Genomic DNA, 25,337 nt, shown 5'->3' on the forward strand with positions numbered 1-25,337 from the left:
TATTAAATTCAATATATAGCTTGAAACATCTCTGATAAAAGAAGTTGAGTGCTTGAATTTCATACTAGAGAATTCCATGCAATAATTAGACTTGTCACAATACGTTTCAGCTCAAGTATTAGACAGAACTGTATTTCATCAAGGGGTCAACCTACTGTGTCCTGGTGTGCTGTGATCTACTGCCTGTCTAGGAAAAGATTCCAAGTTATTATAAAGAGCCCACACTGCTACGGTTTCGCTGTTAGACCTCTCAGCTTTGCTGCTGTTCAGCCTTTTAACTCCCAGGAAATGTCTATTTTTGAGAATATTTCCCTTTGGATTGCATGGCTGCAAGTTCCAAAGTTGCATCACACAAGTTGATGGTTGAACAGTAAATAGTTCTTTCAAAAACATTATTTATAGTGCCTATAATTTCAGCTGCTCTTTAAAAGGAACTAGGAAGTTCGATTCTAGAATTCTTCTCTATTTCACAAAGGTCGTTCACTAAAATATAGTGATTATTAAACTATTAGACAGCTTCCTCCGTTAAAATTAACTACTGTTTTACAGATATTTTTCTTAAAAAACAAACAAACAAAAAAAACCACTGCAGGTCACCTTTACTGCTCTATTTTCTTGCTGTCACAGAGACATCATTTAAATGATGAGAAACTTCACTAATTGCTGCAGTGCATGGTCAATATTGCAGCTACAAGATATGAGAGAAATGCCCATTGCCTTTCTTGAACTATTTTCATTCCTTAGAATCGCTAAATGTGCATGCTTCTGGCTAAAAAAATAATACTGAACACAAGGCAAATATATACGTGCCAACATTAGGATAAATCCTCTTATTCTAAGGTCAGATATACAAAACAAATACAGTACATAACAGGACTCTGCTCATGAAATGCAGAACTTGCTGAAACCAGTAAGTTTTCTTGCTCATAGTGGCACTCTTATTTCTGAATGTTCACTGCTCTTGTATTGCATTTTACACTCTACTATTGGTTCACATTTCTCATTAAAGATGAGTTACCTCTTTCAGCTGCTCTTTACGGAGCTTATATTCTCTCTTCTGGGATTCCAGGAAACTGTTCAGTTCTTTTTTCTGCTGGGCCTGAATATGCTGTTGAAATTTCTTTTCTTCATTGGCCATCACTTTAGCCTACAGCAAGTCGTCCAGAAGCAAATCAGTCTGAGGCCTGATTGATTACAACCCATCCTCCATTTCAGCCCCAATACCCAGAACTCATGGTACAGTCACCACAATACTCACCATGACTCTGAAAAAGAGCGAGTCTCAGGAGCTTGCCCTCACCCTCTTTTCATTCCCCTCCCTCCCCCCAAATCACACCCAGCAGGAGTCCTTTTTCAGTGCTTCGTTTTCTCAACCCTAACGTTCAGCTACTCTTACCAAAATCAACTCTTTATGACAAGCTCTATCTTTAGCCTTCCACCGAGAGATGCAAGATAAACATATCATCAGGAATGATCTTTGCAGACACCACCACTTTGTTATCGATTATTTAAAAGCATGAAAAAACCCATATCCATAAGCAACTAAAGGGTGAAAGTTCTAAGCACAGTTGGCACATTTCTGTGCAAGCCAATCTGCTTCCATAACTCTCAGCAGTCAGATACTGACAGCACATACGTGACAAAAGAAAGGAAAACCCTTACAGTATTTTTTCTGGGGTCAGTATACTAACATTTAGTATAATGCACTGTGATGAAGGACATACCTTTCCTCTAGTTACATAAACCCCTTAGTGTAAGGAGGTGATGTATTAGCCTTTTTCTAATTAGCAATTTGCTTGGTTCCTGAAAACAGACACGTAAGAGACTACAATGTCATCTCTTCGTCAGTGAGGGGAAGTGGACAATTCAATGTAATTAACAAATAGAGACCAGTCTGCTAAACTGTAATCTCATACCTCTTTTTCCATGGCTGCTTGGTGCTTTTTAATTAGCTTTTCCATTTCTGCAGCAAAATTGTTACGCTGCGTTTCAAGATCTTTGTCCAACCTGAGGCGATGCTCGTCCATCTCTGCCTTCAGTTTATTCTCTAATGCCATCAGTTGCTTCTGGTGTTGCCGTCTCATGCGTTTATAGCCAGACATCTGCTCTCGGAGTTCAGAGTCTTGCTCATGTTCCTGCATTTGCCTTGTCACCTAAGACGACAACCACAGCAGGGCAAAATAAGTTAATGCTTCTTAATCTGCTTTTCAGCAGCCTTCAAACCACACAAGAAAACTACTTGTGAAATAAATATGATTTTGCTGTAAAGGAAAGCACATGTCCTAATGACAGCAGACCAGATTAAAAACTGAATTCTGCTGTAGCAGAGAAGACACTCAATGGGCTCCAGCAGAAAACTGGAGGACTGTTATAAAGCTGTTACTTTACTTACTGTTACTTTACTAGCTGTTTCTTAGTGTCTTTTTAGCCCACTGCTATATGAATGTATGCATATACACACATACATGTATACACGCAAACATACATAATATACACATGAAAATAAACCACAACTACTTATTATAAACTGTTCCCTGCATTCTACTAGGCACACTGGTTTTGAAAATATCTAATATATAGAAATCATATTTGCCCAGGTGTCACATTTAAGCATTTATTAACTTAAACTATTTCAGTGATAATATGATATGAGGATATGAGGACAGCTCATATTTTGATGAAATCCTAAAAACTGCACATAGTTTCATAGCTCCACGTACAAAGGCATCCTGTCTATACAACTTCCTCAAAAGAAAAGTCTTAACATACCAGTGATGCTGTGCGTATAGTAGCAAAGTGCTCCCGGTTGCGATAATGAGACTTGTGGCGAGACACTTGGGGAGGAGACTGGGGTTCTGATGCCCTTGTTCGAGGATCTGATTCTTCTCTGTAGTTTTCTTCCTCCTTATGAGGAAATATTAACAAGAGAGTGAATAAAAAGAATCCACGTTACAGAAGATTTCTATGTTGGTCTGTTTCAAAAGACATATAAAACCAAAAGGAGGCAAAACTGTTTTACATTCATCCTGCCACTAAGTTGGACAAAAAAATATACTGTAAGAAGAGCTATACTATGCTATCTCTGATGTTGGGAATTTCATTGTGCAATTTTATTACTAGAATAAAAATTACTAGTTACCACTGTAAATGAAAAAAATAAATGGAAAACTGAAAAACGAGTTAAATAGTTTACAAAACGTAAAAGCTATAAAGTAGATTATATCCAGTCAGAAAGACAAAAACAACATTTCTGTAACCCTGAAAGACAGAGGATGATTTTCATTACAACCACTGCAGAAATACTTCAAAGCAAATTTTAAAATTTGTCATGGTGTATTCCACATTCTTATTTTGAGTTTGTCATTCATCACAGAGCGATCAGTAGTTAGATATGATATACCAATTAACTCCCCGAGGAAATACTTGTGTCTTTGTTGCATATCTGGGCAAAGAACAAAACATTCTAACCACACCTATCATTAGCTAGGGAAACATTACTCGTTTGAGAAAACACATCATAACCCCTCCACAGCAAGAGCAGCATGGTTCAGATAGACACGCTGCAGCTGAGCCTTCATCATGTGCAGGTAAGGCAAGGAAGTGGTTTCACAGCCTGTCATGCCCAAAGTGCTGCATTGTTTTTCTACCCACCTTTCTTCATTAATCAAATATTCAACTCAAGTGCTGGGAAGCTGAGTCAGGTTTTACCCACCACTGTGAGTCTAGTATTTAAGAATCCACTAACAAGGAGGCAGAAAGTGGGAACTCTCACACCTTTTGTCCCATGAAACAGTGCTCTGTACATCAAGGGCATTCACTAAATAAACTTGCTGTTCCAAGCCCTCATGATAAAGCAAACTGGTTTTGAAACAATTCAATTAGTAAAATAGTTGTTACCAAATCAATAGAAATAAATGACAAAGTACATAAGCACAAAGCCATTTATACCAACCAAACCCACTCCTGTTTCACACTTTTAAAGTTATCCAGCCAAAAAACTCAATGCTCACCGGCTTTAAATGAATGACAGAGCTATTTGACATCACGGTGTGGTCTCCCTCCATCATATCCAGCTCGCTCTTATCATCCGAGGCATCTGGAAGACTGTTAACACTACTGCTTTGGCTACTGGCACTGATAGACATACTGGGAATGGACTGATTACTTCCGACACTATTCACTGTTCCTGTCCTGCCAACACCATGATCTTGTTCCTAGGAGAAAGGAATTACACTTTTAAATAACAAATCCATCACAGTTGTATCTACGGACATTACCAAATGATATGTTCATTCTACTCTTTTATATAGGCATCTACCTGCCATGTCACAGTAGCTCCCACCCTCCAGGCATTGCCATGAAACACTTCTCTTGTGGGATGCTGGGGCTGGAAAGAATCAACCTTGTCAAGATTAACCGGCTGATGTCAGATTCTTTTCAACAGCGAGCCTGTTAACAAGCTGAACTCTATCACGAATCAGCAACAGTGTGTCACCAGAAACTGCTCTGACACCAGCATCATCTAAGTAAGTGTTCGGCCAGCACCCCGCGCTTGCACAGTTCCCTTCTGTACATGAGAGAACTGGACTGTATTCTGCAGTTCAAAAAGCCTCAACTTCTGCGTGGCGACTGCAGCACACCATTCCAAAGAAAAGAAAAGAAAAAAAAAAAAAAAGGGGAACTACCTCATTTTTTTTTTTTTAATCAATTACAACTTTCTAGGTCTTAGACTTGAAAGGAAAACATTCCCCAGATGAACCAGAAGACTGCCAGGGGCCTTGTATACATGGCCAAAATAGGGGCTAACTAACTACAGTTGCTGAAAGAGCCTGCATAAAGTCTTATACGCACACAAAGAAAGCTAAGATTTATGCCACTGGAAGCTAACTGTTCAAGCACGGACACATGGCACAGCTTCTTGCCAGCACTAGGCATCTTCCCTGCTTGTCCTCGTTTGTGCCTTGCGGTAGCTTTATCCCAAGCACAGACAAGAACACAGAGTTTACAGTCAGGTGTGTAAACAGCCTCCATTCATTTTAGCAAGATCTGAGTTATGGCTATTTAAGTGACAGCATCATTCTTTGGCTCAGTGATGAAATTCCAAGTTTCTCTCACCTCCTCCTCCTCCTGTGCTTCAACTGCAGGGCCATTGTGCGCCTCCTGGAARAGGAGCTTCTTCATCTTACGATACTGCAGATTGTCCAGTTCTCTCACTGCATCCTTTGTTCTCTGAATCAAGTCTATTAACACTGTTTCGGGCCGCTCCCGAAGAACAAACATGTGCTGTAGAACACACAAATAGGTGAGTGATACCTCACACCTCCAGTGCGCATACTTTGGAGGATACAATTATGAACTTTGTTAGCCTTCTTTCCTGGATAGGAGGAAAAGATCTTCACAGCCTATTTGGTACCATTTTTAGACTTCGTGATCCAGATGGCTATCAGAATGATTGTTTTCTGATGGGAGACACCCACTAAAAATGAAGATGTAAAAAACCAAAAATGGTATTTCAAATACTATGAAAACAGGGGCTCAAATTAAACCTACGCTTCTTTGAGTTGGAGTATTTAGAGAAATTATCTAGTTGTGGCCCAGTGCGGGGAGAACAACAAATAATATGTAAATTCTAAAAGTGTAAAATTGGTCCCCTCTTGGTGCTCAGCATCTCTAACCAAATATTAATATCTCATCAGCTAACTCTCACTATAAAAACCTTTTCCAAGTTTAGAAAGGCCTAAAAATCAAACATTCAGCATACAGCTCTGAGTCATAAAATGGGTTGTGGACCTTTGCTCCTGGTCTTAGAATAATTAGCCCACRTTATGCTCCCCTTTGGAGATATTCACTGTGTTTCATTGCAAAGGTAGCTACATTTTGCCAATAGGCAAAATGAGTCTCGCCTATGTCTGTTGGAAGCAGTTTTTGCAGTCTCCAGATGAAATGTGCTGTGCAAGCATGAGTCATTAACATCACTAGTTTCATTTTGTTCCTTTGGAGGACTGTACTGCCATTTCTAACATGTTTTCCTACCTGTCCCTGTAAAGTGGCATGCAGCTGTTTGAGACTACTGATATGAAGGGAATATATTCACAAACATTTAATTTCTACCAATGTTCTCTTTAATTGTAGTGCAATGCTCAAAATAAAACTGGTCTGCAGAATTCTGAAATGGCAGGACTACACACCCACATCAAAACCTTTAGTGGATCATTGCATTTACTTTCTGAATACACAATTTTTAAAGAGGCAAAAGTCCTCACAACCATTTAATCCTAAAAACATGCAAAAATGTGATGATTAAACCTTCATGAATAGCATCCATTTGCTGGTAGTGCAAAATTTGGGAATATCACTGTTTAGTAGAAACATGGCCAGCATAAAATCTCCCCAAATAATGTCACAAGAACTGTAAAGAGAATGACAAGTTAACAAAATTCTGAATGCCACTTGATATCACAAAGGAAATCCACCAAAGTTACGCTTAAAATAAAGCTGTAACACCTAAATTTCATGTGAGTTGCGTTCACTTAGGAACATGCCATCTTTTTGCAACCATCTAACACACTTGCTTTGTTTCCAGACTAGTGCAAAGAAAATCAACTATTTGCAGCACACAGGAGCACAAATGAAGAAAGAAAAGCTAAGAAATAAAGCAGAAGAAAATCTGCAAATGACTGAGGCTTATTCATGTCAAGAAAAGAAATGTGGGGAGGAAAAATTGCTTTTCTCTGTTCCCCTTCCCCCCAGGGATACTATTAGAACAGCAGATTTCAGTTCTACGTGTAAAGCACATAGGTGATGRGAGAGGATAAAAAGCCTGCAGGGGTATATATAGCATAGAATAAAGAGGGAAGTAAAGAAAGGTATTTGTTAACTGATGCATGGCAGCTTTGTCAGGATTAATTATAGTCACTGGAAGGAGAGACTGAGCTTAAGAAACTGAAACTCTCTACAAGCTGATGGTCACTCAGCGTCACTTGCTGAGATGTTCTTTTATGCCGAGAACGTAGCTGGCTCGGTGAGTCACCTGGTAACTGCTTGAGACACTGCAAAGGGGCAGTAAAGCTGGGCAAACCAGCACATTACAGTCCACAGCATCCGTTAGTTCTTAGCTCAGAAGTGTTAGGGATAACAGGCAGAGCATCATTAACCATGACCCAGTATTGTAGGTGAGACAGGAAGAAAATTGCAGGGCACGTCCCTTTTTTAATACCACGTTGAGAACAGAAAGGACAAGCAAGCCAACCTTCAGAAGCTCCTCTGATGTAGGCCTGTCTTGAGGAATTTTCTGGAGGCAAGAATCTACGAAGTTTCGAAAATAATCAGACCTGTGGCAAGGACAGGAAAAGAATCCATCTGAATTAACTCCCCAATTTAATTTAAAAGCTCAGTCAGGAACCACGACATTCACATCTGTGTGCTGCTAGTAGAAAGAGTAGGGAGAAACCACACATACCCAGTACTTTACACAACAGCCTCTGACATCCCTATGCACACCAAAGCCCACAGCTACTAGTAGGTGGATTCCTTTAACCTCAGCTTCCAGGCAAAAWGATTATTACAAATGTAAAAATATGGGGCAATTCAAGAGGAAGGAAAAAGTTCTGTATAAAGACACAGACACCCATATATTTCCGTGCTAGGATCAACACTGTCAAATTCAATATTGCACAAACAGTGCTCAAGGCCTAATCAGAGCTTCCAGCCTGTTCTGACCTCTTTGTGCAGGCGTGTTTCATCCTCAAACTGCATTAACACACAGTTCCTGAAATACTTTTGGCTCCTTAGACAAAACTTCCACACTATTGTGCAAACTGTCAGAGGTACGACTTAAGGCCATGATTTGTTCAGGAAAAACATCTCTCCCTCTGTAAGTGAAGATTCTGTATTTTGCCCTTTCTTTTTCTGAACATAAGTTTTCAGAAGGGCATGACTGTACCCTGAACATGGCAGTAGGTCAGTTGAACAGGTTTTATTTCTGTCCCTCCCCATCTTTCCCTCTCCCCCATACAATTTGGAGTGTTGCTACTGCATTTTTTCAGTAAATTAAATTCCTGCATTTTTTAGTCACAAAAATGCATAAAAGGAGTCAAATGTTTTGTCAAGCACCAGGGTGTGAAATAGCCTAACCAGAATATTTCAGAAGTAGAGAAAAATTTCTAAAAATATGGCAGAATGTATTATATTAGAGAGCTAGGACTATGGCTCAGAAAAACACAGTTTGGAATTTTTAAAATTTTTACATTAGTTTACTGCATTTGCTGTTTCTAAAGACAGTCTTCAAGGCTGGGAGGCACAAAGTGTTACTACTATGCTTTATGCTTCTGAAGTTTATGCAGCAGAAATTCGCCACGCACAAGCAACATCTTCATCTTGCAAGCAATACTCCAACAAAAAAAAAGATTTAGGAACTGACAGTGTGGTTTGCGATTAAAAAACACTTTTTTGGCTAGCCTCTGAGCTTCAAAAGTTTACTGACCCACGAACTGAGCTTATTACAGCATCTTACATTCTTTCAAGAACTTTGTCCTACTTCTACTACGTTCTAGAGTCTAAAATGTGTATTTAGTAAATGGTCAATTTTGTATATAAGATGTACAGCAAACCTAATAAGAACCTTCCAGCTCACATCTTCCCAATAGGAATCCAGCCATTTCAGGAACTCAGCATGACAAAGCACTCCATTTATAGCATTTCCCTACAACATTCCTCCCTCAGTAATACTCACCATTCATTAGACTGTAGTGTAGGGGATTCATTCTGCGCTATGTGATATAAGGCACTCATTGCGTTCATATTAAACAAAGGAGGCTTCCTTTCCGCTACACACAAAAGAAAATAATTTTTATATAGGGAGATAGTCTCATGCTTTTCCTTTATTATTTTTTTTTTAAATTTACATCCCTTTAAAAAGAAATCACATCAGCAGAATCACTATTGCCTGAACACAGAGCCCCAAACCAACCCTACCCTGCAATCAGACAGATATGTTGGCATATGTCCTATACCATCAGTTTCTCCACTGCAGAAGATGAAAGCATTTTGAAGATCAAATGCCTTGTCCTCTCAAGCTTTTAAATTACGTGGTTTATCATAGTTGAGTTCTCTGACTCATTTTAATGTACTAAAATAGGAGCAAGTTAACAGTAAGTTCTATACTCAGCGCTTAGCCACTAAGTGTTCTTGGTTTCGTTTTTGCCCCCTCTTCTTTTTTCTTTCTTTCTTTCTTTTTTTTTTTTAACTACAGTTGCTTAAAAACTAACAAATATTAAATTCTAGTAAGACAGCAGTGATGAAGCAAAAGCTGGTTACAACAGCCACCAAATCACACTTAACTGACTAAGCACACAGGCAGGAAGTCAGGAACAGGCTAACTCTTTATACTATTTTGAGAGTCGCCTTCTCTTTGGCTCTTCTCTCTTTCAAGCTTGTGTTACTCTTATAGACTGACACAGCATGAAAGCTTAATGAGGAAGGAGATGATCTCACTGTAACAACAGAATTGAAGCTTCATCAGAATGTTTATAGGGTAAATCTATAAAGTGCAGCCTCACTATAAACATTCCAGAGAAACTGGTCAAGCTGTAAGGACATTCTTACACCAGTGAAAATGCAACAGAAACTTTCCTTCCTGAAAAAAACAAACAGGGGGGAAAAAATCCCAGGCTTTCATTCCGCTTCTCAATTTTGAATCTAATAGTAGCATTGTGACAAATGCAAACTCAGGCTTGTTTCTATCAAATATTTTACAGTAACCTAAGTATTAGAGATCRTGGTTAACTCATCAAGATTAGGGAACAGATTAAGCCCTACAAATTCCTCAGAACTGGCAAATTGAGGAATTAAACCTTTCCTGAAATGTAGCAGTTTATCTTCTCTAATCTGTCAGATAACCGCTTGTGTCTACTTGGGACTGGACTAATTACCCATTAAGCTATTTTAAATAACTGTTCTCCCTATCTTTGCTCTCTTAACTCACCTGAATAAAATGTAAAATCTTCAGAAAACAGTGAGACTGAGCCTTCAACAAGGGCCATTTATAAGACTAAGTAATAGCTTGAGAAGATTATTAGACATCTCATTTCTCTGCCTTCTTTCCAGGTTTATTCAAACCAACCCAATTTAGATAACCGTGCAGATCCAGCTTATAATGCTCTACTGTCTTGACCCAGTCTCACCTCCCACCAAGCTGAAAGCCAGCCACAAAGCCTAACGCTTCATATTGCAAAAATGCAGCGTGCAGTAAGGCGCCCGGGGGTGTGGTCGCCATGAGCTAAGTGCATTCCTGGAGCAGCGCATGCAGCCAAATCACCCCAGTCCACTCCGAGCAGGATTCTGTCATGACAGTCACACCCCTTCAACTTGCTTTATATTGGCAACAAAAAAATTGCTGCTCTGAAGAAAGAATCTATTTCTCGTCCTGGAAGAAAATGAAGTTGACAGTTTGGAATGCCAGACAGCGTTTTTAGCTAAACTGCGCAGTTCACATGGATTAGTGCGTTCCCGAGAGCTCGCTCTGCCCAGGCAGACTGCTCCTCCATCAAGGTTGTTTTAGAACACAAGCAATAAGATCTGACAAGGATGGTAGGACAGCCTCAGGTACAACGAGCAGCACTAAACCTCACCATCCCAAGAACTTACAGCTAAGCGATTCTAGAGAGTTGGATCTTGACTATAAAGTAAATCTAAGTATTGCCGTATATTGTGTTGTGCTTTACTGAGTGCATTTGTGTCCCAAGAAAAGATTACACATTAAATTTAAATAAAATGCCACTTTAATATAGCCCTTTTAAACTGATGTTTTGCTTTAAGGAGTCTGTTCTAACAGCAGCGTCATCCCCCCCCCACAACCCCCCCAAGTTTAGGAGTTAACACTTCAAAAACTGGATCATTTCAAATTTTTCTTAAGAGGTTTTCCAGCCAAATGTAATAACAAGTGACAACATACATTGAATATAGCTATGAAACTGTCCACTTACCCCAAACTTCATAATGGTAGAAGTCTTCAGTATATCTTAAATTTTCATGCAAACGATATCACCATTTTACCACTAAATATATTTTCATATTGGTAGTTTTAATAGTTCATTTCTAATGCTGTTCAACAAGTGTTTTTCAATTCAAAAGTTAACTACCTCTCCCACAGAATGCGAACACCTTTAGCACTGTAATTTGGCTATTTTCTTTGTCTGTACAAATCTTTTTCTTTGGGTAATGAAAACACCAATTCAATCAACATCAGACTGGAGACTCAGTCTTGAATTCTGGGGAGCACATTTAGCTCTTTTCTCTAAAATTTAAGCCCCAAAGAAACCAGACAGGGAAGGAAGCATGGATACTCTATACTGTAATTCAGATGAGTAAGTTTTACATATTAAATTACTCAATTTTACAATTTTTCAAAGAAAATAACTTACCTAACTCAATACAGGTAATTCCAAGAGACCAAACATCTACTTTGCCATCATATTGCCCTTCATCCATGGCTAAAATTACTTCTGGGGCCATCCTAAAACAGGAAATAGATGCTCATAAAATTCTGTGCATTGGAACATACTATCATCATCAGTATTTCAGTGAATTTCACTAATTTCATCTACCATAAACAAATCATTCCCCAAGATATCAAGCACGAACACAGGTTACTGGGAACAAAGACCAGTTCTGATGTGGATAACCATTAAAATGCCACACAGCTGGGCACCCACACTAGCACAAGCCTATAAAGAGGCTGCACAATGTTTTCTTGTGCTCTGCCCAGCTCTCCATTTATGAGTGTTACCACCTTCTGGCCCTCCCACCTTTCCAATAGTTTAGCTGGCTGGCCGACTCTGGTGAAATAATTATAGCATGCAGTTGTGTAAACACCACAGATTAGGTGTAAGAGATCAAAAGCATACAAGGGATCTGCAAAGGGTTTTGTTCAATGAACCTGGCCTTTCCTATGAAAGAAAAAACACTTCAGTTATTTCAACAGCCAGATGCAGTGAGAACATATGAATTGCTAAAACCACTGGGGGGAGTGATTAAAATATATTACAGATAATTAAATCCTACCTCTGTACCACTTAAAGTCAGAGTAAGTAGAACAGCAAAATATTTTTATTACTTTTTGTGAACTGTAAATACATGGAACCACAATTTCTTTAAGTCAGAACCTAATTACTTTTTTTTTTTTTTTTTTTTTTTTTTTTTTTGCATATGAATTTTATTGTAACTTTATTGTAATTTTCCTTCCTGAGTTTTCATTTTTTTTTTTTTTTTTTGCAAAGGACATTTTATCACTACAACTACTGTAGGATCACAAAGCTAATTCTTCTAATAGAGCCCAAGTACGTTAAATACCCAGTAAACAATCCTTTTACTTCAAAGCCAAAAATGTGCAAGACACTTAGCTTACCAATATGGCGTCCCCACAAATGAATTGGCAGGAGATGCTATGGAAGCAGATCCAAAGTCAGCAAGCTTCACCTGTCCTGGCTCCGTCAGCAGGATGTTTCCTGCCTTGATATCTCTGGTTATAGAATACAAATGTTAGTATTATTCCTCCCCAATAAAGAAAACCTTCTACAGGACAGACTAAAAGACATGCTAGTATTGATATATTCAAGCTGCAAAATACCTGCATTTTCTCCAAATACGAAATCTTTAATCTTTGGGTTAATAGCTTAACATGGTCCTTGACCTTGGAATCTAGTTCGTCTTAAATATCAACTTAAAACTTCAGCTACTTCTAATGGTACACCTGAATGAGCTTCAAATACAGTTCAGCAAAACCTGAACCAACTACATCCTTTATAAATGTTTTTACAGGAAGTTCCAATAGTGCAATCATCCAAATCACACATCATACTAAAATGCAGCAGGTAGTTTAAATATCAGGAACATTTGCATCTCAAACTTACTGTGCATTTCTCAATACACGTGTTCACTTAAAACTTTTCTTTGTTTGTTTGTTTAAGTATTAGCACTTTTTCCCCTTTGCCAAGCAATCTTTGCACTGAAGTCGCTACAAGCTATTTAGGTAAACTGTGTACTCAGCCTGTCTTGCTATTCTCTGCTGCAAGGGACAATCAGCACCGCACTGTATCAAGCAGGGAAAAGCTTAGCAGATTCAAAGCACTTCCACAGAAATTATGAACACCAGATGCAAGAAATATTACGTAAGGAGATACATAGCTTGCTAGTATTTTACTATTATTTAATTACTAATTCAGGAACATACAGACACTGCAAGAAGAGAATATTTGCTTACAAACATTAAACCTGGGATGAAGGGGATGCAATCAACAAGGTAAATTACCTGTAAGTGCGTGACACAGCAAATCTATAGCCACTTACCTATGGATCATATTGTGAGAATGCAAGTATGCTAATCCCTGGAGAGCACCATGGGTAATTGCCGCTATTTCCACTTCTTGCAATGGCTTTTTATGAACTTAAGGAAAGAATTTATTTGAAATTCAATATTAAAGAAAACAATGTAGTTTGCAAACATGCAGTGAGTACTGTTAACAATGCAAACACAGAGAAAATACTAAACCTTGATTTTACTAGGTCCAGCATGAGAATCAAACGTACAGTTTAAAAACAGTTCACAGCATAGCACACATTCTATAACCAGATATAATCTAACTGTAATATAGCAGCTATTTACTATCAGAAAGAGACTACTTTGAGATTTTAAACTACATTCCCATCAGTTCTGTGATCATTCTCCCAAATACCTATTTGAGACTCAATATTCAGTTTTCCATTAAAGTAGCTAAATCCCAAACCCTAGAACTTTATGACAATTCACACATGAATAAATTGTAGCAATACAGGTGACTCCCAGGCAGCTCAGCCTTTTGTCCTAAAATGTTTCTGGCAAGGAAAGGAGATGAACAACTTACTGGCCACACAAATAACTTCAAAAGAAAGTTCACTTCAAGCAGCCTGATAGAAAAATGACCATTTAACAAAAGACCTCATCAAACAAGCCCCTAATACTGCTGCAGTACTATTTTAGTCAACAGGACTACAGTAGTTAGTAAGCATTAGGATCAACAGCAAGGGTTTTCAAAAATAAATCTTGCGCTGTCATGACAGGAGAACCTCAAACTCAAAAGAAAACAAACAGCTGACTGACAACTTACTTTAAAATAACATGAAACAAAGATAAACCACGCACCTAGGAAAACTGGTATTCTGCAGAAAAATATTATAGCCATATGAGATTTTGAATTAGTGCAACTGTTCATACATGTGCTCTGCCCCAAAATAAAACCATATACTCAAGGACAACTCTGTGATTCCGTAACTTCCTATTTCAGTATTATGCTTCTGACTTTCAATCAAATAAATGTTCATGACATACCTTCTAATAAGTCTGACGCTGATCCTAAACAATATTCCATAACAAGCTGTACGGGAAGAAATCAAAACAGTTGTTAGAAAATCACTATTAGTAAATGCATGTTTTCCAGATTTCTATGGAGGTTAAATTATCACTGGTACATACAATGCTACCTAGATTGAGTCTGCGTCCAGCAACGAGGAAAAGGAAGGGACATGACTTCAGTCCCAAGTTAACATTTTATGAAAACAGACTGCCTTCTTATAAACTCTGTACCTTTAGATATGTAGCTCTTATACAAGAGGGAAAGGAGGGAAAAAATTTTCCCAGGATACATTGTATTCATTAGAAGTGGCAAATTATTGTTTAGCAAAACAAACGTATAAACAACAATAAAACGGCATTTAGAGTGAACAGCACTCTTTTAAAAGAATTCTGCCAGTATAACAATGTCAGTTACAACGTGCTTTTCTTTCAACTACTCAATACAAGCAAAAATCCTAGCAGAGATTAGTTATAACAGCATAAAAGCGCTTTTGCTGGTATGGTTCACTCTGCTAACTGGCGTATACTGTATCAACAAAAGCACTTTTTTTTTGCTGGCACAAACTGTCCCTACCGTAAAAAGATTTGCTGGTCTAACCATATTGACACACCTTTTTTGATGAAAGCTCAACTTAGCTGGAAAACAACAGAACTCAGCTATAACAATGCAGTTCCTTATAATAAAAGCCCCATCCTGGCACTGTCATACCGAGCCCTCACACAGGGACAGCTCCCACTGAAGTCAGCAGAGCCTTCCTGTGTAAGATGCTAGGTAATAAAGCTTCTAAGGAAGGCAAGAGCTCGTTCATAGCCAGTTACATATTGCATTACGTATCTTATTTTATAAGCAGGTACCTAGCAGGAATGTTAAAATTGCATCCAACAAGGTTATCAGAGTATTACAGGGCTATTTAAGGATTTACTTAACATTTTGTTCGGGCAAATTTCAAAACCAGAAATTAAAACTTTGTCCTACAGATTTACTGAAGCTGATGCACGAACAGTACTTACAATTTAAATCGTAATTTCAACAACGTGATTTCTTTAGTATGCTCTACTACAACAACTTTGTCAATGAAAGGTACTAAATCACATTTTTAGTTTGACAGGATTCTTCCTCTGCATAACCAAATGCATCTATTCATACACAAACATTTTATGCAAGCCAACTCAAATGAACCAAATTCAGTTTTGGGGTTTGCTTTTTTGTTTAAAGCAAGTGTATGAAGTCTGTTGTGATATAACAGCCAGAAATAAAACTAGCTAGTTGTTTTTGTTACCTAAACATACACAAATTAAATGACAAAAGAGGTAAACAATATACAACAGAAGAGTTTAGTTAAATAGTTGAAATACTAACAATTCAACTAACAATTCAAAGGTTATTTTAATTAAACTTATCAGTAGGGGATTCTAATCTGTTCCATTAAAATACAACTGACCACTTACTTCTGGAAAACATTCAGCCAGCCTGTAAATACTGAGTCACCATTAATAAACTCAGTGGCATACCAAATATGCCGTTACATGACCTGCAAGTGGGTAACAAAACTGCCATACTTGTCTCCCAGGCACTACAGGTGAAACTCTCTCTCCTTTCCTTAGAGCAAGAACAGTGACCACAATCTTTTTTTTTTTTCTGCTAATATTTGTTTTTAAATAATCAGTCCAACAAGCTAAATACACTGAAATAACAACGTATCAATCACCTCACTCTGCAAAAGAAAGGGGAAATTTCCCCAAATCTTGTTTCCAAAAGCTACACTCAGTTTTGCTGAGCATCTGTAAGAGTCCTTGGCTACRCTTATCAGTGTCTGTGCGATGCAAACGTTCAGGTGCCTCTTGAGCGCCAGCTGGAGATATTTTACTTAAAGTGCCCTTAACCAAGGCAAGAGAAGCACAGAGTGCAGCAGATGCTTACCCATGCTGTATGCTCCCGCAAATAGCAGCCTTTGTATTCTATACTGTTAGGGTGCTTTATTCTTTGGAGGAACTTGACTTCCTTAATAATATCCTGCCATTTCTGTAGAAAAGAAAAGAAATTGAAAGACTTTACAAAACTGTTACCTTATTTTTCTTGGTGAAGTTAGTATGTCATTTATTTATTTTAAAAGGCAGAAAGCATCTTAATATTCCAAATTAAAATAAATTTACATCAACACCATGATTTTCACTGCTCAACTCCTCAACAGATTCACAAAGTAAGTAGTCAATTGATCAAGCTATACGGCAAAGATCTCTTATTAACGTAGTATTTTTTATTTACCATTGTATCCTATCCATACATACAAACACTTGATATCTGAGCAAGTCCTCAAAAAAGACGCAATCCCTTTCTAAGGGATACCATTTCTGCTGTCAAATCAAACACATATCCCACCCCGAAAGACGCAGATGACAAAAAGTGTCCTTTGGTAGGATCAGCTCTCTCTCACTTGCTCTGGAAGATGCAAAGATCTATCGCTACAAGTAGCTACATTACATCAGATGGGGCTCCACTTGTCAGCTCCTGAACATCTAAGTTTTTGATAACATTTCTCCATTGCTAGTTTAGTCTTTACAAGTAACAATTTAAACCGAGTTGCCTATTGGATAAGGGAGTAGTTTGGAAGGAGTAAAAGAGTAAACAGATCAAACAAAAAACAGGTTTATAATAAGAGGAACTCTGCCAGTGTAATTTTAAGGTACAAAAGAGGCCAAGAAAACGCCATTTTCCACTGTAGAGCTAGCCACTGCTCCATCCTGAGGGAATCGCCAAATCTCCTGTCGTGCAGCCTCAAGTGAGAAAAGCAAAAGCTTGGAAGTGCAATGGYGAAACCAAAACTGCCGAGAAAGATGTTCAAGAACAAATGCAGTACCCAAAGCCATTTAAGTACACAGATGTCAACATGTCAGTGTTGACACTGAAAATGTTTTCAAGGAAGAGTATCAGTCTTGAAGTTAATCAGGAGCCAAGAAACCTCCCTCAAAACTAAGAGGTTCAAAAGCTGTTTTCCAGGTCCTGTAAGCATACACTTCTTCAGACACACATATGTGGCTAGGATATGTAGATGGAAAGTGGTTCCAACTCACAAACAGGTTGTCATGTACTCAAATGCTTTGGAAAATATGTACAAAACCCAAATCTACTCAATAAAAAAATTTAGGGTTAGAGAGACAAGGGAAACCTGGGCACGTGGTACCCACAGACAAAGCAGCTTACTAAGCATTTCTGACACAAGAAATTTCATGAGTTGCATTAGTGGAGTTATATTGAGATAAACTCTCTCACTGACACTCTCACTTTAGTGTAAGAGTTACTTAGTTGCCTTTGAGGTACTAAGCAATAAGACCAAAAACAAGTAAGCACCGCTCTAACTGGAACAAGCATTTCTTCTACACTGGGAAGAGAAAAGCATTGCATTTGTTTATCAAGACATATTTTTGATTTCCTGCACAAAAAAAGCTCCAAGATCACAATAAGAGCACAGCACTACATATTATAAAGGTCCCTAACTTATCTTTGGAATGAAATAGGTACTTATTATAAGGAATCATTGTTCCCAAAGATAAAATCTTATTATGAAACCAAGTAAATATAAATGATGCTGGAATGCCCTTAATCAATGTTATCTACATAGGCTAGACCATAACTCTAGCAAACTTCTGAACAAAATAAATAAATACAGAAGTAAAATAGAAAGTGTTTTAATCCTGGTCTGATTACTTTCTTCAAAATAAAGACACATATGCAATTGAAGACAAACAAAAGCTATTTCTGAAGCATGCACAGTTTGTTTCATGTGATAGGGTATTTATAGCTCATAGTAATTAAAACAGTAGGACAAGTAGTAGGTACAAATTATTCTTTCATCAGTACATGGTTAAACAAGCCACTGCAGTGACAAAATAGAGACATGCAGAGCAAATTTAACTATGAAGCTAGAATTTAGGATTGCTGAAGGTGCTACCATCCCCCACCACATGCACACAGAAAGGAAATAATACTTTAGTTCCTTGCTGTACAGATGATCAATACACAAAAGATATGCACAGAAAGCAAGGAGAATCGATAGTCAAACTCGGAGCAAGACTGCTTCTAAGAGTGGAATACAGAGAACCATAAGTGCCTTCAACAACATGCTTACAGTACTTCTATTAAAAAAAATGATTCCACAACCTGATACATGTCAATACCAGAAATAATACCAAACAAGCTGTTCAACTTCAAGCCATGGTGGGCTTTTCAAGAATCTATATTAGCACTTAAACGTCTGAAGCATAAAACCAATTATCTCTATTAAGTGTCCTAGGAAAAACCACGCAACTGGGGTGGCCATGAAAACATTTAATGTTTAAATCTCAGATGCCTACTTTTGCAGCTGACTCTTCAAAGACTACCTAAACCCCTAGCTCTGACAGTTCTTCCGTAATTACGCCACTGTTCAGATTTTCATATTCATTCATTCACTGTTGTTGTTTTGCTTTTGTTTTAGCTCCTCATCAGCAGAGTCATTTCAGGGGAGGATGCATTCTGCCTTACTGCTTTATACCAACAAGATTCTTTCTGAATCTTTCACTACCGCATCCATTGCTACCATCGCTAACAAGCAAAATGGTATTTTAAAAATAATTTAGAATGGAATGTTTAAGTGCAAAAAGATAATTTTTTTTATTTAGCTCTAATACAAATATATTATTTCTAATTTTATTGCTTTCTGTACATTTATGTGGTCCCATAGAAGAGCCTTTTATGTCCGAAAGCAATGAATCCTACCAAACTTTTCCAAGAGCAGACTAGGCAGAAATTTGCTGGGAACAGTGACACTGATTTGTTTTGTTTACACAGTACCCTCATTCACCTTTACTGCCATAGGAAAGACCTCTCCTGCTGGGCAGCCCAGGCTAATTAAAATCATCCCATATAATAACCGTTTGCAACTGTCTAGATTTAATGCACGAGACACTCCACATACCTCATTGGACTGCTTCCCGCTATATGACATTTTCTTGATGGCCACCACTTCATTGGTGCGCACATCACGTGCCTGTAACATTAAAACATGATGCATCAGTTTATTCAGATCATAAATATGATGGGAACCAAACACACACACAAGGATTTATGTCTGTGGAGAAAGCAGTGAAAAATCCTTAATTCTCTGCAAAAGCTAACCAGAGTGGATAAATTTAAGCATCTTCTAAGTGGTGTGAATGTAGTATCTGTTAGAAATTTCCTTCCAAAGCTGAAGATCACCCTCCTGTTTGTGAGATAAGGTAGGACTATTTTCCCTGTTTTCAGCGTTTAGCAAGTCTCTGCAGGAGTCAAAATACTGTCACTTTTAAACTAAAAATCATAGCTTATAAAGGCAGCTGTTTTTTAAGTTGAATGGATTTTATCTAAATCAACTTCTTTCCCTGCCCAGGTACATTTCCGGCAAGGCAGAAGCAAGGCTCAACGCCCTGACTCCATTTCAAACACACACAAAGACATCACAGTATGTGTAGGAGATACCTGCTCCAGACAATACTTTCTTCCCTGTGCTCTCAGGAAATAGCTATTGTTAAAGCAAGACAGATTATATAGCGAAAGATGGCAGCGATCTAAGTGACTAAAGCTTAGTTTCCAAGTCAAACTTTTATTTTTGCTGTCCAATAGTATTGCTGTTTATACAGCACAATAAATGAACATGGTTTTTCACACTTCAAAGGCAGACTTCCTGACTTCAGACAATACTAGTCTAAGATAAGAGAAGACAAGAAGTTCTGTTTAATTTAGCACCAAAGCTATGGCTCAATCACCCTTGCGGGAAGAGAGACAGCATTACTTCACCTTGCAGAAATGATGGGTCCAAACAACATCCCAGCCAATCCTCTGGTAGGAATTTCAGTAGCATTGGGTGGTGGACAAGGAAAAAACCTCCGAGTCTCTCTGATAAGCATAATCAACTTGGACACAAAGCCAAATGATATAAATCAAAATACTGTACCTCACAGCATTCATGATGACTGATGAAAATGCTGATATTTAAATACAGCTGTACTATCAAATGCAGTCTATCAGAACATGGATTATTGAAGTACCAGGACTCTATCTTTTGTAAAAATGTTTCAGTCATATTTTAACTCTGCTGTTCATTAAAAAGAGATTCCCAGAATCCCTGTCAGTCCTTATTTCAACAAGTTTACTTATGATAAGCTTGAACCAATAGTATTTTTAGTTTTCCTTTTGTTTGAAAGAATATTTCCTACCTTCTTGCTAATGTTACAACAGAACAAAGATTTGAAGTTTTTATTTTTGTTTTTAAGACAAAAAAGGAAGAATATAATTCTAGCTCCTAGATCTTTACTAATTAGAGGCAAGCTCTGAAACATTCAAATCAGCGAACAGCCACAATAAAACCGGCAAACAGAACAGTGGAGCAGAAGGAACATAGCTGTAACAAAAGAGAGTGGGGTTATTCTTCTGCTCCATCTGCACTATTTCAGTATAGTAGGTTTCCTGTGTCAAATGAAAGCTATTATTACATTGCAGAACACGGAGTAGGGTAAGGATAATACCAAAATGATTCCAAGGTGCCAGACTTGCAATTTCTAAGAAACTAAAACCATGAGGTGAACCAGCAGAGTTCATGTCAATTATAAAAGAAATAAAGAAACTTTCTGTCAATGCAGGATGTTTTAAGTGACAGAAACAAAGAAGAAAATAGTTAGTGAACATTCTTAGCCAGTTATCACACACAATAAGCATATCACCCCTGTCTCGGGGATCACTAGTAAAGGGAAAGAAAGGAAAGTACAACTAAGAGTAAACTGCATTAAAAAAAAATGGAAAATTTCAGGACTGGTTTTTTTTTATTTATTAATTATTCCCACATATATTTGTTATGATTATTTTTGATCCAGGCTGTATGCAATGAAAGCAGACTGGTGGTGGCGGTGCTATTTATCCAAAAACCCAAGCAAACAATCGCTGATTGTGTTTGTGTAACACCTACAGTTCCTCACTGCTGTGGTTGGACTAGAAAGAGAGAACCACCATGGCTGAGACAGCCGTGAATGTTAAAATCACTGAGTTTAGTTAGCTTCCCCCCCCCTCCAGTTTCCTTGTGATCTTGAATAGTTAAAAAAGACAGTTCCTAGACAAAAGATATGAAGATGTTATAAGGCCAGCTACTTAAAACAATTCAAACAAACCAGGCTTTATTATTATTATTTTTTAAATGACAGACATTTATGTGCACATATTCTGCTTTCCTCTGAGAACTCCACACACGGGATCAAAATCAGGTGACTATAGTAACTTCAGCAGTAATACAAGAGCTGCATGAGCAAAGAAGAGGTGAAGCACATCATCGGCTTTGGTAATATGCTTTTAAACAGTTATTAACTATAATCTGATATCATTGATTAGAAAATGTTTAATAGTTTACATTGGCTGAATTCAAATCTTGTTAAAGAAACTTAAGAGATTTTTTTCCCCCTAGTTTTACAGAAGAAGAAAACATCCACGACATACACTCCTCTAATTTATTTCTTTATACATACTTCATTTACACTAAATTTCTCTTCCCGTGCTGCCTTTCTCATCTTTTTGGCTTGTGCTTGACATATGAAGTATGTTGAACAGTTTCATATTCAAGATCCCTTGGAAGTGGTAGCAGTGAGAAGATTCTATATATTTAACTTATAGGTTAAAGCTTCCTAACACAGAAATTATAATAGCTAACAACGTATCCTCTTTGTAGGAAGCACCCCCTTACTTAGCCAAATTATCCCCTCCCCTCTCCCCCGTGGACTGGAGTAGTGTAATGCATGCTTATACTCCATCTTTTTGCAAGTGCCAAATTAGACTTACTTTCTGCCAAAGCAGCACAATCTGAACTGAGTAGAGGTAGACGTGCTCTTTAGTGAATGAAAGCTAGCCTACACTGAATTAATTTCCACCATTTTAGACCATTAACGACCTCTTATTTCTTATCTCCTTGGAAAAGGAGCTGGTAATGGGCAGTCAGCCCTTACAAACACTACGAAGTTAAGACAGTCAACAGATGCTGCGAATGCAGCTTCTTGCCGATGTTTGCTAAAGCCATTAGCATCCGACTCGCAGGTTATCTCTAGCTGTATGCTGTTTTGCATACCCCTGTGGCTCGTGCATACCATTATAAGATACAGTAGTCCTGAAAAACTTCAGTAATATTTCCACACAGCAGGAAGACAGATTTATCATTTCTTTCCTTTTATAGCCACTGTTTCGCCAGAGTGATTAAATTATATTAAGTCAAGACCGCAGGTGAGTACTGTTTCGTTAGAAAACATTTCCCTCCCCCAGATCTGTTCCCAGACAGTGGCAGCTCATAGTTTTAAGCAGGGAACAAAATTAAGAAGCTTTTCCTAATTAGTTCATCTGTGCTGCATTAAATTTGTGCTGGAAGGTTCCCAACATGGTCTGCTGCAATTATTAACAATGAATAGGCATCTCATAAAATACTGACACAAATGGCTTTCTGAAGGAAAATTGGCAGGTTTGGCCACACCTCCCATAATTATAAATGAGAAAAGGTTTTCTGAGAAAAAAGGGGTTTTAATGAAGGTCTCACAGTATGCACTTAGGTTAACATACAGCAACCTGCAAATGAGGTTACCGTGAAATATCCCACCTCCAGCTATACACACAGCCTGGGAAAAATTCTGCTGTCCAGAAGCTTGTGTCAAATAAGAAGCTTTAYACAGATGAATACTGGGATTCTTGCCTGCAGCAGGAAAGGATGTGACAGGACAACTGATAAGCACCAACATTCAGGTGGCCAAACTCGAAGAATGGCTTTAAGGGAGCCTGTGGGGTATGCAAGACGGGAGAGAGAACTCAGTTGTTCTCAAGGGACAAGAGCTGATAAGGAGGCATACAGACCAACAGAACTGCATTGCCAATCATAATGGATGGAGTAGAAGTACAAGTTTTAATTTGCAGATAAATTTCTACTTGCAACACACATAAGACTACCAGGCAAGGACCAAGTTCCCAGTTTTTCTTTTCAGTTTGCATGCAAACACCTTACAGATGCTGCAAGTCTGTGAATGGCCTGAGACTGTACAGACACACCACAAGAAAAGCATCCTTGTCCCAAAGATCATACAAAGAGATCCACATAAGTTTCTTTTCCTCACTATGTGCAAGTAGTCAATGTCCAGAGTCTAAAGATAAAAAGAAACACAGCTAACATTCACAAGTCATGAAGCTACTTACAAAATAAACTGCTCCGAAGCTTCCATGGCCAATCTCTCGGAGATCTGTGAAGAGCTTTTCTGGATCTTCTTTGAAGAAGAGCTCTGCAATTTCTGGGTCCTTCAGGCTGCCCGCTCGGCTGGTTGATGGCATCCTGCTGGGCAGTTAGCCGACCGACTATCTGGGTTTAAAGTGCTGCCTCAACCCTTGGTTCATCTGTATGAATGGAGCCTCTTCAGCATGGATTACTGCAAGAAAAAGATTGCAATCCTTCACTGATTATCCCGCTCTCAAAGAGTCAGAAACAAAGCTACAGAAGAGCAGTTTCCACTTCTTCCAGAGCAAGCATCCCAGTTACACAAAACAACGCAATCTATCTGATGTGATAATATCAAAGTCCCACTGTGACACCAGTCAGGCATTTCTACAGAACACAAATCAAAATCAAAACACAAAATGAGACAACATTCCTCACTCCATCATCTGCTCAGTCACCTGCACAAAAGTCAACAGAATCTCTTTTGACCTACAATGATAACCGGTTTGTCATTAGTGAGCCCAGATCATCTTGATAACTTTCCTTTGAAGAGTTACACATGCTATCTGCTAAATTATCAGTTGGATTTTTTTTTTTTTAAATGGACTACACAATTGCGTATGTCATGGTCTTTGCAAGACAAACTATAGGGTGTTAGTTTGACATATATGAACTACCACTCCCATTTACATCTTCTTAATTCAGTTCTGTATTCTTTTCTTCTGTAACTGTACTCCAGTTAAGAAGAAGCCAGTGACTAATTTTTACTCATTTCAGCATGCACACAGAGAATTCTTTAAGGCTGCTCCTTCCATGACTAAATAAGTCCTAGTCCCTTCTGTCTTTTCTCATATCTAAATTCAAGAGGTCTATCTTAAAATGCTCTTCCTCTTCAGATTCTTATTCACAGCTTTTTTTTTTTTTTTTTTTTTTTTTAGAGGAATAGTATCTAGGACAGGAGCTACCAACTTCCACATACCACATATGTCTTTCTCCTCTGTTTAAGCAGATGCAAACATGCATTTTAATTGTGATAGCGCATTATACAACCCTCTACAATAGCCTACTGGCAAGCAGTTTCTTCAGAGGAACTTGCAACTTCAGATGCCATTAGGAATGTATGAAATCTTCCGTTTACACTGTGCATTTGCTTTCCTTTATTCAAAGTGTGTGTCTTGGAATCTATCCACTTAGGAATGAAAGTATACTTTAAGTTGTGCTAAAATCTTGTTGTATCTTTACAACAGGTGAAGCTAAACAACCATCACAAGTAAAATGCACATTCTTTTCCTCTTAAAGGAAGGGGCCTTGACAAGTGGGGTTTCCTCTCAGTTCTCCATAAATTGTCACCAACAAAAACAGTTGTGCGTCCCTGGCAAACAGCTAATCACACAGCTCACTTCTTTCACAAAATCCTTCTGTCTGGTTAAGACTTGCACTTTTATGATTTGTATTTTATATTTTAAATCTGTTTTTTTTTAAAAAAAGTTTTACAACTTCACAATCGGAAAAAAGACACTTAATCTGAGTTTAACAGATACACCAGAAGGCCCTATCCCTGTCCATTTTTCCTCCTTTTCTGGACTCTGTAAACTCCACCTTTCTCCAAGTCTCTAGACCATCAATGAATCACTTGTTTTCTCCTCCCTGTGGAGTAATTCCTACAAGGATGGAAAAAGACATACCCTTGAATGTTTATGCTTTGTGGT

At 38.1% G+C, this 25,337-nt stretch overlaps 1 protein-coding gene across 1 annotated transcript in view; it reads right to left on the reverse strand.

The window, feature by feature from the left end:
- Positions 1-25,337, reverse strand: part of TAOK1 (TAO kinase 1) — a 55,603-nt gene that overhangs the window by 12,987 nt on the left and 17,279 nt on the right. Inside the window, exons 2-15 of the mRNA XM_026055193.1 lie at positions 23,613-23,839; positions 19,342-19,413; positions 16,308-16,409; positions 14,363-14,408; positions 13,345-13,441; positions 12,404-12,517; positions 11,421-11,512; positions 8,732-8,825; positions 7,250-7,331; positions 5,116-5,283; positions 4,011-4,214; positions 2,770-2,904; positions 1,917-2,153; positions 1,019-1,147 (exon numbers count right to left, since the gene is read on the reverse strand). Coding sequence (XP_025910978.1) covers positions 1,019-1,147; positions 1,917-2,153; positions 2,770-2,904; positions 4,011-4,214; positions 5,116-5,283; positions 7,250-7,331; positions 8,732-8,825; positions 11,421-11,512; positions 12,404-12,517; positions 13,345-13,441; positions 14,363-14,408; positions 16,308-16,409; positions 19,342-19,413; positions 23,613-23,744 — 1,704 coding nt within the window. The 5' untranslated portion in view covers positions 23,745-23,839. The remainder of the gene's footprint in view (positions 1-1,018; positions 1,148-1,916; positions 2,154-2,769; positions 2,905-4,010; positions 4,215-5,115; positions 5,284-7,249; positions 7,332-8,731; positions 8,826-11,420; positions 11,513-12,403; positions 12,518-13,344; positions 13,442-14,362; positions 14,409-16,307; positions 16,410-19,341; positions 19,414-23,612; positions 23,840-25,337) is intronic.

This window comes from Apteryx rowi, unplaced genomic scaffold (assembly GCF_003343035.1).
Source record: "Apteryx rowi isolate R43461 unplaced genomic scaffold, aptRow1 scaffold_99, whole genome shotgun sequence".
Taxonomy (NCBI): Eukaryota; Metazoa; Chordata; class Aves; order Apterygiformes; family Apterygidae; genus Apteryx; species Apteryx rowi.